General features: G+C 41.6%; 3 protein-coding genes across 17 annotated transcripts in view; all 3 read left to right on the top strand.

Moving 5' to 3' along the window:
• The window catches only part of LOC129857954 (protocadherin alpha-C2-like), a 296,503-nt gene that overhangs the window by 15,031 nt on the left and 263,972 nt on the right, over positions 1-17,500 (top strand). The window contains exon 1 of one of the 15 annotated variants that reach the window (XM_055926715.1): positions 85-2,634. The exons of 10 other annotated variants lie outside the window; for them this stretch is intronic. In XM_055926715.1, the coding sequence (XP_055782690.1) occupies positions 271-2,634 (2,364 nt within the window). In that variant the 5' untranslated portion in view covers positions 85-270. Of the gene's footprint in view, positions 1-84; positions 2,635-3,296; positions 5,838-12,395; positions 14,907-17,500 lie in introns of those variants that run through there. 4 more of the 15 variants (XM_055926686.1, XM_055926689.1, XM_055926704.1 and 1 more) reach the window with 4 other exon arrangements.
• On the top strand, positions 6,378-8,945 carry LOC129857968 (protocadherin alpha-8-like). Its single transcript, XM_055926762.1, has one exon. The coding sequence runs from the start codon at positions 6,540-6,542 to the stop codon at positions 8,928-8,930; it is 2,391 nt and encodes a 796-aa protein (XP_055782737.1). The 5' UTR covers positions 6,378-6,539; the 3' UTR covers positions 8,931-8,945.
• On the top strand, positions 9,195-11,762 carry LOC129857969 (protocadherin alpha-4-like). The gene has a single exon (XM_055926763.1). It carries the CDS (start codon positions 9,379-9,381, stop codon positions 11,740-11,742), a length of 2,364 nt encoding a protein of 787 aa, XP_055782738.1. The 5' UTR covers positions 9,195-9,378; the 3' UTR covers positions 11,743-11,762.

Here is a 17,500-nt window from a genome sequence, read left to right as displayed (position 1 = left end):
TGGAAAACCGAATACCGAACCACATGGTGTCGGTGTAGTACTAGGAGACTGTTTTTATAGGTCAGGCCCTGCCCTTCTCTGCGCTGTTTTGTTCCACACAGACGATAGCAGTGCGGACATACGAGCAGGACGTGTTCTGTTGGACAGATAATTGCTGTGTTCGTTTTTAGTGCTGAGGCATTGAATCGGTATGGATCATCATGAGTTGGTCATCTGATCGTTAGGATTGTGTTTTTTCATTGAGGATTGTGCTTACTTTTCTGTCTAACGATGGGAGATGGAAGACAAAGGCGCAGATGGGAGTACTGCTGGGTTGCTGTGCGTTTCTCTCTGCTGCTGTGCTTCGGAGAGCAGGTTTCAGCACAGATAAGGTACTCTATTCCAGAGGAGGTGAAAGAGGGATCTGTTGTTGGAAATGTTGCTAAGGATTTGGGTCTTGACGTCAGTACTTTGGTGGAGAGACGGTTTCGTATTGTTTCTGGATCTAAGGACGCTCTTTTCCACGTAAATCAGAACAATGGCGTCTTGTATGTTCATAAAAACATGGACCGAGAGGAGCTCTGTGGTGGCAATGGCGCTTGCTTGATGGACCTGAAAATCGTTGTTGAAAATCCTCTAGAAATTCACTATATCGGGGTAGAAATAACGGATGTAAATGACCACTCACCCAGTTTTGCTGAAAAAGACGTACAGTTGCAAATAGCTGAGAATACCCTCATGGGGGCACGCTTTGAACTCCAGACAGCGCGTGATTTAGACATTGAAATCAATGCTGTCCGTGTGTACAGGTTGAGCCAGAATGATCATTTTGATTTAGAAGTGAAAGACAATGGGGAGGAGGATAAACTTCTGTTTTTAGTTTTAAGTAAGCCACTTGACAGAGAGCAAAATTGCAAGCATGAATTATTGTTGACTGCAGTCGATGGAGGTAATCCACCGAAGTCAGGTTTACTTAATGTAACTGTCATAGTTCTGGACACCAATGATAATCGACCTGTTTTTAATCAAGACATATATTCTGTTTCTTTAAATGAGAATTCCCCAATTGGCACAATTGTTACCGCTGTTAATGCGTCTGATGCTGATGCCGGTTTAAATGGTGCGGTAGAATACTCTCTGGGAAGAGCAGTGAAACGTAAAGTATATGACATTTTCCAGTTGGACAGCGTTACTGGTGAGATTAAAGTGAAAGGTGAAGTTGACTTTGAGGAAAATGAGGTTTACCGATTAAATGTACAGGCGTCTGATAAAGGTCAGCCTCCTCTGACTGTTGACTGTAGAGTTATTATAAAGGTAGTAGATGTGAATGATAATAAACCAGAGATTGATGTAACATCCCTCTCCAATACAATAGCTGAAGATTCAAAACCAGGAACTGTTATTTCTCTAGTTAGTGTGACAGATAAAGATTCTGGGATTAATGGTAATGTCATATCTACAATAACAGACAACGTGCCATTTGAATTAAAACCTTCATTTAAGGACAATGTGTTTTCTATCGTCACAAAGGGACGTTTAGACAGAGAATTCGTGTCCCATTATGACATCACAATAACAGCCACTGACTGTGGTCAGCCTCCTCTGTCCACATTCAAAACTCTGAGCGTCCAGATATCAGATGTGAACGATAACAGTCCAGAATTCTCCCAAAACCCCCTTGAGCTGTACTTAGTGGAAAATAACGCCCCTGGCAGGGCAATATTCTCTGTAAGCGCTTGTGATAAAGACTTGAATGAAAATGCTGCGATTTCATATCACATTGTTAGAGGAGAAGGGACACAGAATGATATGGCATCTTCCCTGAATATAAATTCTGATAATGGCCATATCTCCGCGCTCAAAAGCTTTGACTTTGAAACTCTGAAAACATTCCAATTCCAAGTTGTAGCGACAGACTCTGGAACTCCGTCACAAAGCAGCAACGTCACAGTGAACGTGTTCATTCTGGATCAGAACGACAACGCTCCAGTGATCTTATATCCAGTCAGCGCTAACGGTTCTGCTGAAGGTGTGGAAGAGATTCCCCGCAATGTGAACGCAGGCCATTTGGTGACTAAAGTGAGAGCATATGACGCTGATATAGGATATAGCGGCTGGTTATTATTTTCACTGCGGGAAGTTACTGACCACAGTCTCTTTGCTTTGGACCGCTATACGGGACAGATAAGGACACTTCGGTCATTCACAGAGACAGACGAGGCTGAGCATAAACTGGTCATACTGGTAAAAGACAATGGGAACGTTTCACTGTCAGCAACAGCTACTGTGATTATCAAGGTTGTGGAGCCCAAAGAGGCTTTTGCAGCTTCTGATGTTAAAAGTTCAGTAAAAGACGAGGAGGAGAACAGCGTTACATTTTATTTGATCATTACTTTGGGTTCAGTTTCAACGCTTTTTCTCATCAGTATCGTCGTGTTGATTGTAATGCAGTGCTCCAAAACCACAGACTATTCCTCCAAGTATTTACAAGATGTGAATAACGACGGGACACTGTGCCACAGCATCCAGTACAGATCCGGAGACAATCGGTACATGTTAGTTGGACCCAGAATGAGTATAGGTTCGACCATAGTCCCGGGCAGCAATGGGAATACTCTAGTGTTACAAGAACAGAGGAGCAGAGCTTCTGGAGAGGTAAGAGCGGTTTCTATGCATTTAATTTTGAACGAATATAGATTGGGATTTGAATGTCTCCAGTGCTTAAGTAAAGACTTTATGACTGACGATGAAGCAGTTGCTGTCCACCCCGATGGTGCTGAATCGATGCTTAACATCTTATTTGTGTCGTTGGCAGATATTCTCGTGTTTAACATTTTTTAAATATTGTTTAGATATGCTGATCTCTCTTTTTTGAATGTGTGACTTGCCGTAACCAGGTCCCAACAAGACTCATTGTTGTACGTGATTCTGTTGTACGCTTTTTCTGTGCGTAATTAGAACTGAACTCTCTGATGCGGTAGCTGTCCACCCTTGCGCTGTTTAATTACAAGAGCATTGTTTGATTTGAATAGCGTAGTATCTACTTTCTCAGTCGTCTACATTCATGCTTCCCATGAACATATTAGTCTTGTTCCATGTCCCTTTACTTTCTCTCAACCTTGTCTCCACGAGTGTTAATGATATCTTGCTGGTACTTTTGCTGATGCTAATACAGTAATGTACAATCATTCTAGAGCCGTGTGTACTCGTGGCAAGCAGTAGTTCGGTCCGCATGGTGTCGGTGTCACACAAGGAGCCTGACTGACTGTCTGGTGTTTAGTATATTAGGCCCTGCCCCTCTCTGGGTTGTTTTGTCCCCAAATGCAGAGAGAGCTGTGCGGACGTCACAACAGGACGTGCTATGATAGTCAGAGAATAATTGTATTCTTTTTCTGTCCTGAAACATTGCATTTCGTTATGGATCATCATGAGTTGGTCATCTGATCGTTAGGATTGTGTTTTTTCATCGAGGATTGTGCTTACTTTTCTGTCTAACGATGGGAGGAGGAGGACAAAGGCGCAGATGGGAGTACTGGTGGGTTGCTGTGCGTTTCTCTCTGCTGCTGTGCTTCGGAGAGCAGGTTTCAGCACAGATAAGGTACTCTATTCCAGAGGAGGTGAAAGAGGGATCTGTTGTTGGAAATGTTGCTAAGGATTTGGGTCTTGACGTCAGTACTTTGGTGGATAGACGGTTTCGTATCGTTTCTGAATCTGATGAAGCTCTTTTTCAGGTAAATCAGAACAATGGCGTATTGTACGTTCGTAAGAATATCGATAGAGAGGAGCTATGTGATGTCAATGGCGTGTGTTCGATAGACTTAAAAGTCGTTGTTGAAAACCCCTTAGAGGTCCATTATGTGGGTATAGAAATAACGGATGTAAATGACCACTCGCCCAGTTTTGCTGAGAAATATCTACATTTAGACATAGCAGAAAATACCCCTCCTGGGACGCGCTTTGAACTCCAGACTGCACGTGATGCAGATGTAGGTTTGAATTCTGTGCGCATTTACAAGTTAAGTAGTAATGCTCATTTTGAATTGGAGTTAATTGATAATGGGGACGAAGACAAAGTTCCATTTTTAATCATAAGGAAAGCCATTGACAGAGAACAAAATGCAATGTATTCGTTCATTTTGACAGCTATAGATGGAGGCAACCCCCCAAGATCAGGTACTTTAAATGTCACAGTAACTATTCTTGATACAAACGACAATCGTCCAATTTGTGGGAAAGATCTTTACACTGTAACAATCCAGGAAAATGCACCCATTGGAACACCTGTATTAACCATAAAGGCCACTGATACAGATGAGGGACAAAATGGCGAAATTGAATATGCACTTGGTCGAAACATTAAGCGCAAAGTTCATGACACGTTTCATTTGAACAGTCTTACTGGTGAAATTCGTGTCATAGGTCCAGTAGACTTTGAAGAGAATGAGTTCTACAAACTAACAGTGCAAGCCTCTGATAAAGGACAACCCCCATTATCAGTTGACTGTAGAGTTGTCATCACGATAACGGATGTAAATGATAATAAACCAGAAATAGGGGTCACGTCTTTGTCTAACATGATATCTGAGGATTCGAAGCCTGGAACGGTCATATCTCTAATTAGTTTAACGGATAAAGACTCTGGTAACAACGGTAAAGTCCTACTGAAAATATCGGAGAATATCCCTTTTGAGTTAAAACCGTCATTTAAGGAGAATGTCTATTCCTTTGTCACAAAGGGGCGTTTAAATCGAGAACTTTTTTCCCATTACGACGTCACAATAACAGCTACTGATTTTGGTCAGCCTCCTCTGTCCACATTCAAAACTCTGAGCGTCCAGATATCAGATGTGAACGATAACAGTCCAGAATTCACCCAAAACCCCCTTGAGCTGTACTTAGTGGAAAATAACGCCCCTGGCAGGGCAATATTCTCTGTAAGCGCCTCTGATAAAGACTTGAATGAAAATGCTGCGATTTCATATCACATAGTTAGAGGTGAAGGGACACAGAATGATATGGCTTCTTTTCTGAACATCAATTCTGAAAACGGACATATTTCAGCTCTAAAAAGCTTTGACTTTGAAATCCTCAAAACTTTCCAATTCCAAGTTGTTGCTACAGACTCTGGAACTCCGCCGCTAAGCAGTAACGTCACAGTCAACGTGTACATTCTGGATCAGAACGACAACGCTCCAGTGATCTTGTATCCAGTCAGCGCTAACGGTTCCACTGAAGGTGTGGAGGAGATTCCCCGCAATGTGAACGCAGGCCATTTGGTGACTAAAGTGAGAGCCTATGACGCTGATATAGGATATAACGGCTGGTTATTATTTTCACTGCAGGAAGTTACTGACCACAGTCTCTTTGCTTTGGACCGCTATACAGGACAGATAAGAACACTTCGGTCATTCACAGAGACAGACGAGGCTGAGCATAAACTGGTCATACTGGTAAAAGACAATGGGAACGTTTCACTGTCAGCAACAGCTACTGTGATTATCAAGGTTGTGGAGCCCAAAGAGGCCTTTGCAGCTTCTGATGTTAAAAGTTCAGTAAAAGACGAAGAGGAGAACAGCGTTACATTTTATTTGATCATTACTTTGGGGTCAGTTTCAACGCTTTTTCTCATCAGCATCATCGTGTTGATTGTAATGCAGTGCTCCAAACCCACAGACTATTCCTCCAAGTATTTACAAGATGCGAATAACGACGGGACATTGTGTCACAGCATCCAGTACAAATCCGGAGACAAACGGTACATGTTAGTTGGACCCAGAATGAGTATAGGTTCTACTATAGTCCCGGGCAGCAATGGGAATACTCTAGTGCTACCTGAACACAGAAGAGCTTCTGGAGAGGTAAGAGCTGTTTTAAGAGTTGCTCTTTCAAGCTTTTACAAGTATTTTATAGTGTCTGTTTTTGTTCTGTTCTGTCCTACCTTCTATCAGTAAAGATTAGTTATTTGTTGAAATGTCTTCCATGTTTATTGGAATGTGTTGTCCTTGCGTAATGGGAAGGTTATTTGAAAATATCCGAAAAAATAGCTGTCCACTGCAGTGGTGCTGAATTCTATTCAGGGGTTTTTACGTTGGTGAAGTCATCCACTACCGTTGCCTAAATATGTCTGTTCTTTTTGCCATATACACTTCGGTCTTAGCGAGGCAATACCATTGTTTTTTCGCATTCATCCTTTCGCATTGTTTAGCTGGTACTACAAGTATAAGTGGCAGTGTTTTTACATATCTTCACATGGAATCTCTTAACAGTTTAATCTTCATGTAGATGTGGTAACCAGAACCTAGGTACGCAGGGTGTCAGTGTAACACAAGGAGACAGACGTTGTGGTATTTTGTAGAATAGGCCTTGCCCCTCTCTGGGCTGTTTTTTTCGACGCATACAGAGAGAGTGGTGCGGACATCAGAACAAGACGTGCTATGCTGAACAGAGATGCTTTTGTATGGTTTTCTTGCTGAAGAATGTGTTTGAGTATGGATCATAACGAGTTGGCCGCCCGATCATAAGGATTGTCAATTTGGGGATCGTGTTTGGTTGTTTTTACAATGGAAGACGGAGGACAAAGGCGCAGATGGGAGTACTGCTGGGTTGCTCTGCGTTTCTCTCTGCTGCTCTGCTTGGGGGAGATTTCAGCACAGATAAGGTACTCTATTCCAGAGGAGGTGAAAGAGGGATCCGTTGTTGGAAATGTTGCTAAGGATTTGGGTCTTGACGTCCGTACTTTGGTGGAGAGACGGTTTCGTATCGTTTCTGGATCTAAGGACGCTCTTTTCCACGTAAATCAGAACAATGGCGTCTTGTATGTTCATGAAAATATCGACAGAGAGGAGCTCTGTGATGGCAATAATGCATGCTTGATAAACCTCAAATTCGCAGTTGAAAATCCCCTTGAAATACACTACGTCAGCGTAGAAATAACGGATATAAACGATCACTCTCCTATTTTCCCCGAAAAAGATCAGTATCTAGAAATGCCAGAAAATACATTTCCAGGTGCGCGATTCGAACTCCAGACTGCGCGAGACGTAGACGTTGGACCCAATTCTGTTCGTTTGTATAAGTTAGGTCAAAATGCACATTTTGAACTACAGTTCATTGATAGTGGTGAAGGTGACAAAATACCCTTTTTAATTTTGCAGAAGCCATTGGATAGAGAGCAAAACACCAAACATATGCTATTACTTACAGCGCTAGACGGAGGGAATCCACCTAAGTCAGGCACCTTGAATATCACTGTTACTGTTCTTGATGTAAATGACAACCGTCCCATCTGCACCCAAGACGAATACTCAGTAACATTGCCTGAGAACGCTCTAAATGGAACTATTGTCATCAGAGTAAACGCCACAGATGCTGACGATGGCCAAAATGGAGTAGTGGAATACACACTAGGCAGAACTATAAAGCGTAAAATACATGACATCTTTGAATTAGATCACGTAACTGGTGAAATTCAAGTCAAAGGCCAAGTGGATTTTGAAGAAAAGGAGGTTTACAGGTTAAATGTACAGGCGTCTGATAAGGGACAACCTCCAACAAGTGTGGATTGTAGAGTTATTATTAAAATAGGAGATGTTAATGATAACCAACCAGAAATAGATGTGACGTCCCTCTCGAACACGGTGTCTGAAGATTCTAAACCAGGAACTGTTATTTCTCTCATTAGTGTAACAGACAAAGATTCCGGGATTAATGGTAAAGTCATTGCTAGTATATCTGAAGACATGCCATTTGAATTAAAACCTTCATTTCAGGAGAATGTGTATTCGATCGTCACAAAGGGGCGCTTAGATCGAGAACTCGTGTCCCATTATGACATCACAATAACAGCCACTGACTGTGGTCAGCCTCCTCTGTCCACATTCAAAACTCTGAGCGTCCAGATATCAGATGTGAACGATAACAGTCCAGAATTCTCCCAAAACCCCCTTGAGCTGTACTTAGTGGAAAATAACGCCCTGGGTGCATCCATATTCTCTGTGAGCGCCTCTGATAAAGACTTGAATGAAAACGCCGCGATTTCATATCACATAGTTAGAGGAGAAGGGACGCAGAATGATATGACATCTTTTCTGAATATCAATTCTGATAATGGAGATATTTCCGCGCTGAAAAGCTTTGACTTCGAAATCGTCAAAACGTTCCAATTCCAAGTTGTAGCCACAGACTCTGGAAATCCGCCGCTAAGCAGTAACGTCACAGTCAACGTGTACATTCTGGATCAGAACGACAACACTCCAGTGATATTATATCCAGTCAGCGCTAACGGTTCCGCTGAAGGTGTGGAGGAGATTCCCCGCAATGTGAACGCAGGCCATTTGGTGACTAAAGTGAGAGCCTATGACGCTGATATAGGATATAACGGCTGGTTATTATTTTCACTGCAGGAAGTTACTGACCACAGTCTCTTTGCTTTGGACCGCTATACGGGACAGATAAGGACACTTCGGTCATTCACAGAGACAGACGAGGCTGAGCATAAACTGGTCATACTGGTAAAAGACAATGGGAACGTTTCACTGTCAGCAACAGCTACTGTGATTATCAAGGTTGTGGAGCCCAAAGAGGCTTTTGCAGCTTCTGATGTTAAAAGTTCAGTAAAAGACGAAGAGGAGAACAGCGTTACATTTTATTTGATCATTACTTTGGGTTCAGTTTCAACGCTTTTTCTCATCAGCATCATCGTGTTGATTGTAATGCAGTGCTCCAAAACCACAGACTATTCCTCCAAGTATTTACAAGATGTGAATAACGACGGGACACTGTGCCACAGCATCCAGTACAGATCCGGAGACAATCGGTACATGTTAGTTGGACCCAGAATGAGTATAGGTTCTACTATTGTCCCGGGCAGCAATGGAAATACTCTAGTGATACCTGAAAACAGGAGCAGAGCTTCTGGAGAGGTAAGAACTATACGTTTAGTTACTGCATAGCTCTTCTGTTTGTAAGTTCCGGATGAGTTACATTATATTTTAGTCTGTCAAATATGTTGCTTTGGTCGGAGTATGGTTGTGGCATTAACAACCGTACTCTCATAGGGTTTCTCGTCACTGCTTTTGTAAGTGATCGCTGTCAATGACAGTGGTTCTGAAACACTGTACAGTTCAACCTGCTGTTTGAGTGGTTGCGAATGTTGTGCACACGGTGTCGCCGCTCTTCAGCGTTAGAAACATGCATTTGGTTTAAATCCCTCCCTCTCTTTGTCCTGTTGGCTCATTGAAAATCATATGAATCTAGTGAAACGGGCACTGGCTTTCTGGAACGGAGAATACCATCCACATGAAAGGTTGCTTGGATATGTTTGGTGGATAACCTTGTCATCTTGATTTTTTTCTGGATAAAGTGGACTGTAATGGTTCCAAAATAACAGGACTTGTCAAAATGGTAGACGGACAGAGAAGAGTGGCGCCTCTCCGGGCGATGCTGTTGTTTGTATTTTCGTTGTGCTTTTGCCGTGGAGCTTATTGTCAAATACGCTATTCTATCGCGGAGGAGGCGAAAGAAGGTACTTATGTGGGAGACATAGCAAAGGATTTGGGGTTCAGTGTGGATAAACTGACGGAACGAAGGTTTCGGATTGTATCTGGCTCCAAGGAAGGTTTTTTGCAGATAAACCAAGACAATGGCGTGTTGTATGTGGACAGAACCATCAACAGGGAGGAGCTGTGTGAGAAAAGCATTGTGTGCTTGATAAACCTAAAAACCGTAGCCGAGAATCCGTTGGAAATACACTATGTTGAGGTAGAAATAACAGATATTAATGATCATTCTCCTAAATTCCCGGAAAAGGTGAAACATTTGGAAATATCCGAGAGCGTTATACTCCAGGGGACGCGCTTTCCTCTGGACGCTGCGCGTGACCCTGATGTTGGAGCGAACAGTCTCCGTAAGTACACTCTCAGTCCTAACGATCACTTCGAGTTAGATGTTAAAACTCGCGGCGAGGATAAAATCCCCTTTTTGATATTGAAAAAGCCGCTAGACCGAGAGCAGAAGTCTGAAATATTGTTAACCTTGACTGCGTATGACGGAGGTAAACCAGAGAGATCTGGCTCTGTCAATATAACCGTAAAAGTTATCGATATGAATGATAATATTCCCGTTTTCGACCGACAGGTGTATACATTTACATTAGATGAAAATGCTCCCTTAGGCACTTCTGTTCTGAGGCTGCACGCCACGGATCTAGATGATGGCGCAAACGGACAGGTTATATACACATTTGATAACACTCTTAAAAACAAAGCGTTCGATTTATTCGAGATAGATGCGGTTACAGGGGAAATTACAATCAAGGGGTTAGTAGACTTTGAAGAGCAGAGTGTTTACGAAATTGACGTGCAGGCATCTGACAAGGGCCAAGTCTCATTGACTGGTCACTGCAGTGTCGTTATCAACGTGAAAGATGTAAATGACAACGCACCTGAGATGGACGTAACGTCTCTGTCAGGCCAAATCCCCGAGGACGCACGACCCGGTACAGCTGTAGCTCTAATCAGTGTGTCTGACATGGACTCTGGTGAAAACGGCTTGGTTATATGTACAATCTCGGACAACATCCCTTTCGAATTAAAACCGTCTTTTCAGAAAAATATGTATTCTTTGATTACTAAAAGTGGATTGGACAGAGAGTCGGAGCCTATGTACACGGTGACTATAACTGCTACGGATAAAGGAGAGCCATCATTGTCTTCCCACAAAACTATCACGGTCCATATCTCAGACGTCAACGACAACAGTCCTGTCTTTTCCCAGAGTCCATGTACTTTCTATATACCAGAAAACAATGCTCCAGGCGAGTCGTTGTTTTCATTGAGTACATCAGATAGAGACCAGGATGCCAACGCTCGTGCGTCTTATCATATTTGGAAAGGCGATGGTGACACTCCTATTGTATCCTACCTAAATATGAATTCTGATGGTAACATTTACGCGCTAAAAAGCTTTGACTTTGAAACTACCAAAACATTCCATTTCCAAGTTGTAGCTACAGACTCTGGAACTCCATCACTAAGCAGCAACGTCACAGTGAACGTGTTCATTCTGGATCAGAACGACAACGCTCCAGTGATCTTGTATCCAGTCAGCGCGAATGGTTCCGCTGAAGGTGTGGAAGAGATTCCCCGCAATGTGAACGCAGGCAATTTGGTGACTAAAGTGAGAGCCTATGACGCCGATATAGGATATAACGGCTGGTTATTATTTTCACTGCAGGAAGTTACTGACCACAGTCTCTTTGCTTTGGACCGCTATACAGGACAGATAAGGACACTTCGGTCATTCACAGAGACAGACGAGGCTGAGCATAAACTGGTCATACTGGTAAAAGACAATGGGAACGTTTCACTGTCAGCAACAGCTACTGTGATTATCAAGGTTGTGGAGCCCAAAGAGGCTTTTGCAGCTTCTGATGTTAAAAGTTCAGTAAAAGACGAAGAGGAGAACAGCGTTACATTTTATTTGATCATTACTTTGGGTTCAGTTTCAACGCTTTTTCTCATCAGCATCATCGTGTTGATTGTAATGCAGTGCTCCAAAACCACAGACTATTCCTCCAAGTATTTACAAGATGTGAATAACGACGGGACACTGTGCCACAGCATCCAGTACAGATCCGGAGACAATCGGTACATGTTAGTTGGACCCAGAATGAGTATAGGTTCTACTATAGTCCCGGGCAGCAATGGAAATACTCTAGTGATACCTGAAAACAGGAGCAGAGCTTCTGGAGAGGTAAGACATTAAATACGTTTCTATAATTACTAACAGTTAGCTGGTGCTGTCCCTGACATTGGAAACTGCCGATAATATTATTTCATGGTGTATAAATGTGTCAGATGATATGTTGTTTAGTAAAAGGGCAAGTATATTGGATGAAACATGATCTCATAACATCGCTCTTTCGCAGCCACATGCTTTCAGTGCTGGTCGCTGTCCACGGCTGTGGTGTTGAAACGCTATTTTGTTCAATGGCTGTTTGTCTGGTGAAGTTCTGCCAACATGTGATGGTGGTGTACATGCACCTCAAGTAGCTATCCTCTTTATTTAAACAAATATTGCTCAATCTTTATTCCTGTCGGGGTGGGCCACTTGTTGAATACGTCAGTAAATGGTGTCCCTGGCTATGCATCATGATATGTAGATCCCAGTTAACTGTATCCTTACTTTCTTAATCCACACAACTTCTCGAGTAAGATTTTCTGTTCGATATTTACTGTGACAAAATACCATGAATAATCTTAAATTATGGTGTAATGTGAGGTATAATCACATGGTGTCAGTACACAACTAGAATAACGCTCCTGGTAGACATCCTCTCGTCATACTTTTGAGTCCAGCCCCTTGATGGTTTCGTATCTTATTCAGTCGCTGGAGGAGCACAGGCGTGATCTTCAAGGGGAGAATACAATCTCAAATGTACATTCTGAAAACACCATTGGATAATGAGCTTTTGTCATGTTTGTTTATGTATTGGATAGACAATTGTCACCAATGAAGGAATAGTGGAAGTGCTGTGGATTATTGTTATTTATCTTGAAAACATGGAACAAAGAGGATGCGGGGCATGGCGGGAGCGACGGCAGTGGGTTGTGTTCATGGTTGCTTTGGTTCTCCTTTGGAGCGGGACTTCAGCTCAGATAAAATATTCAATCTCTGAAGAGCTTAAGGAAGGAACTGTCGTGGGAAATATAGCTAAGGATTTGCGAATTGATCTGAGTACCTTGATGGAAAGGGGATTTCGAATCGTATCTGGCTCGACTGATCCCCTTTTCCAGGTAAACCAGAATGACGGCATCTTGTATGTGAACCGAAAAATAGACCGAGAGGAGGTGTGTGAACGGAGCAGCGTTTGTTTAATCAATCTGAAAACCGTTCTAGAGAACCCGCTGGAGATCCATTATGTCGCGGTGGAGGTGTTAGATGTTAACGACCATTCCCCCAGCTTTCCCGAGACAGAGAAACGGTTGGAGATTTCAGAATCTGCGTTACCGGGAGCGCGATTTCAGCTGCCAGCTGCGCGCGACTGGGATGGTGGCCAATTCTCTGTTCAACAATATAAACTCAGTCATAGTGAACATTTCCGTGTCGAGGTCAAAGACCGAGGTAAAGATGGTAAGATGCCGTTTTTGATTTTACAAAAGCAACTAGATAGAGAAACAGTAAAGAGCCACAAACTCCTCCTCACTGCCATTGATGGTGGAAATCCCCCGAGATCTGGAACTATTGAAATAACTGTCGAGGTATTAGATGTTAATGACAACACACCTCTATTCACTAAAAATATGTACTCTGTAATGTTAAATGAAAACTCTCCCGTAGGCACAACTGTTATTCAGGTCAACGCCACTGATTTAGATGACGGTGTCAACGGACATGTAATATACTTATTCGGTAATGACGTGAATAGCAAAATACAGAAACTTTTTGATTTAGATACCGAAACTGGTCAAATAACGGTTCGAGGTCAAATCGATTTTGAGATACAAGATAGCTATGAGATTGACATACAAGCGTCCGATCAAGGAGTTGCTCCACTAACAACAGACACAAGTGTGATCATAAAGATAGTTGACGTTAACGACAATGAACCCAAGATAGAAGTGACATCCTTTTCCAACGCCATTCCCGAGGATTGTAGACCCGGAACTACTGTCGCATTAATCAGTGTTAATGATATGGACTCTGGTCTCAATGGGAAAGTGATCTGCTCTATAAATGGCGAGGACGTCCCTTTTAAACTAATGCCGTCTTTACAAGACAACATATATTCTGTAGTCACCAAGTCACCACTGGATAGAGAGAAACAGGCTCATTATGACGTTATAATTTTAGCTAAAGACTCAGGCCAGCCTTCCTTGACATCTGTAAAGACTATTATTATTGTTGTATCAGATGTGAATGATAACAGTCCAGAGTTTTCACTGAGTCCTTACACTTTCTATGTCGTTGAGAATAACGACCCAGGAGGCTCAGTATTTTCAGTGAGTGCCTCAGATCGCGACATAAATGAAAACGCACTTATTTCATATCATATTCTGAGAGGCAGCGACGATGAGAAAAAATGGGCATATTTTCTTAATATTAATTCTGAAAATGGGAACATATTGGCTCTAAAAAGCTTTGACTTTGAAACTTTAAAAACGTTCCAATTCCAAGTTGTAGCTACAGACTCTGGAACTCCGTCACAAAGCAGCAACGTCACAGTGAACGTGTTCATTCTGGATCAGAACGACAACGCTCCAGTGATCTTGTATCCAGTCAGCGCTAACAGTTCTGCTGAAGATGTGGAGGAGATTCCCCGCAATGTGAACGCAGGCCATTTGGTGACTAAAGTGAGAGCCTATGACGCTGATATAGGATATAACGGCTGGTTATTATTTTCACTGCAGGAAGTTACTGACCACAGTCTCTTTGCTTTGGACCGCTATACAGGACAGATAAGGACACTTCGGTCATTCACAGAGACAGACGTGGCTGAGCATAAACTGGTCATACTGGTAAAAGACAATGGGAACGTTTCACTGTCAGCAACAGCTACTGTGATTATCAAGGTTGTGGAGGCCAAAGAGGCTTTTGCAGCTTCTGATGTTAAAAGTTCAGTAAAAGACGAAGAGGAGAACAGCGTTACATTTTATTTGATCATTACTTTGGGTTCAGTTTCAACGCTTTTTCTCATCAGCATCATCGTGTTGATTGTAATGCAGTGCTCCAAAACCACAGACTATTCCTCCAAGTATTTACAAGATACGAAAAACGACGGGACACTGTGCCACAGCATCCAGTACAGATCCGGAGACAAACGGTACATGTTAGTTGGACCCAGAATGAGTATAGGTTCTACTATTGTCCCGGGCAGCAATGGGAATACTCTAGTGATACCTGAACACGGGATGAGAGCTTCTGGAGAGGTGAGGAGATTGCCAAGTTATTATTCAAGTTACACATCGTGTATTGTCCTCATAACCTACGTAGCCTGTAATGTACAGTGCATACATTCATTGTCTCAATACAAGCATATGAACGTGGGTATTTTGGAACTTGCTTTGCTATTTAGGGATTTGTTCAGTTGTGTTCGTTTTAGTTCTGTTATCCACAACAGTTTGAAAGGAATTGTATTGCATTCGTTTTTTTGTAGTTCTCTAAGTGTCCTTTTAATACCACCAATTTGTTACAGAATATGATGTGTGGGGCATCCTAAATCAATTGAAGTGTAACTCAAAGTTGCATCGCCTTAGAGTGGTGTGTTTCTGCAATGCAGAGTAATGCACTGGTGATGTGTCGCTGCCCATTTGCGTGGTGAGGAAGCGCAAATGGAAAATATAACATAGAAACTATGCTATGTGCTTTATTTTATATTTTTGCAAATCTCTATCAGTTGCTGGTAGATACTATCAGCCTCTATTAGCCTACACAAAAACCCTACACTCAATTTAAATGAATGATTGTTTGTCTCTGCATGTTTATGCCTAAACTGTTACTAGTGCTGAGTAGCCAATGTGCTGTGCACCACCATACAATGTGTGGTAGAATCGCACGGTTTCAGTGCTTTAACTAGAATTATGCACTTGAAAGAAATCTCCACGTCATACCTTTGATTCCTCCCCTTGGTTGGTTTGTAATTTCGCTTCTAGCAGACAACAGTCGTGAGCTGTGAGGAGAGATTTAGAACACAATTGAATACAACTAAAAAAAAAATAATAATTTGTTGGAATAATGAGCAGTGATCATATTTGGGTATGTAATGGGTAAGAGTCGTTGATAATAGAGTCGTACTGTGGCGTGCTGTGGATTTTATGTTGGATTATAGATTATACTACAGTCTAGGGCAGCAATGGGAACACTCTAGCACTCACATTGCTGCCCGAACACATTAGCAGAGCTTCTGGAGAGGTAAGAACTATACGTTTTGTAACTGCTTAGCACTTGCATAGTTTATTGTCCTGTTCGGTTTGTAAATCCCGTCTGAACTGCATTTTATTTGAGAAGGTCTAATATGTTGTTTCGGACGGAGTGTGGTTGTGGCACTTACAATCCTACTCCTCTCACAGGTGGCATTACCAACCGAGGTAAAGTTGGTTTTATATTCACACATTCGGACATTCAACAGACATTCACCAGACATTCATCAGACATTCACCAGACATTCATCAGACATTCACCAGACATTCACCAGACATTCACCAGACATTCACCAGACATTCATCAGACATTCACCAGACATTCATCAGACATTCACCAGACATTCACCAGACATTCATCAGACATTTACCAGACATTCATCAGACATTCACCAGACATTCACCAGACATTCAACAGACATTCACCAGACATTCATCAGACATTCACCAGACATTCATCAGACATTCACCAGACATTCACCAGACATTCATCAGACATTCACCAGACATTCACCAGACATTCAACAGACATTCACCAGACATTCATCAGACATTCACCAGACATTCATCAGACATTCACCAGACATTCATCAGACATTCAACAGACATTCGCCAAAAGCCATTTAAAATGGTAAAAATCAATAACTAATTCATTGATTGTCACAGAAACATAAAAATAGATATGGTTTACTCTATAAATGTCTAGCATTTACAACCTTTGTTTTTAATAAAATATCCAGTTTTAATTTGATGAAGATACATACAATCTAAAATATGCCATTAAAAGCGGTATAAATCAATAACTAATTCACTGTTTGTCACAGAGGCATCAAACTAGGTATGATTTATTCTATAAATGTCTAACATACTTTTCTAACCTTTGTTTTGAGTAAAAATCCCAGTTTTGATTTGATAGAAATACATAAAATCGATGAGATGCCAATTAAAGCGGTATAAATCAATAACTAATTCACCGTTTGTCACAGAAACTTCAAACTAGGTATGATGTATTATATAAAGGTCTAGCATACTTTTACAACCTTTGTTTTGAGGAAAAATTCCAGTTTTGACTTGATAGAAATAAAATCATAAAATCTATAGACTGCAATTACTGTAATGTTTGATATTAGAACATTGATGTCTGATACCTTGTTTTTCAACACATACGTTTTTTGAAAATGTATGCCTTTTTTACTATGTGATTTATATTGCCTGAATACTCAACGATGATTAACACCTCAATTATGTGTGCTTCTGTCAGGGTTGTGGTCAAATGCATATCATTTCAAGACAATTTAGCAATTGAACAAAAATCCAATTCAATTTGAAAATGTTCCGAATTGCAAAAGCATGTAACAGAATTTGGGTATTCCAGAACTGTAATTTACATGTAAATAAACATAACCCTGTTTTATGTTTTTAATACTGCAGATAGAATGCTCTGTGTGCCAGAGATGGTACCAATCAGCTTGTCTGTCACGATCGTCTTGAGGATAATGAGTGGACCAAGGCGCAGCATGTGAAAAATACATCTCTTTTATTTGAGACGAGTGAAACACGAAACGAACACTTATAACAAAACGAAACAAAACAACAAACGACCG

The sequence above is a fragment of the Salvelinus fontinalis genome, chromosome 6 (genome assembly GCF_029448725.1).
Source record: "Salvelinus fontinalis isolate EN_2023a chromosome 6, ASM2944872v1, whole genome shotgun sequence".
Taxonomy (NCBI): Eukaryota; Metazoa; Chordata; class Actinopteri; order Salmoniformes; family Salmonidae; genus Salvelinus; species Salvelinus fontinalis.
The sequence above is the reverse complement of the archived record's forward strand: the minus strand, read 5'-3'. Positions and strand labels throughout refer to the sequence as shown.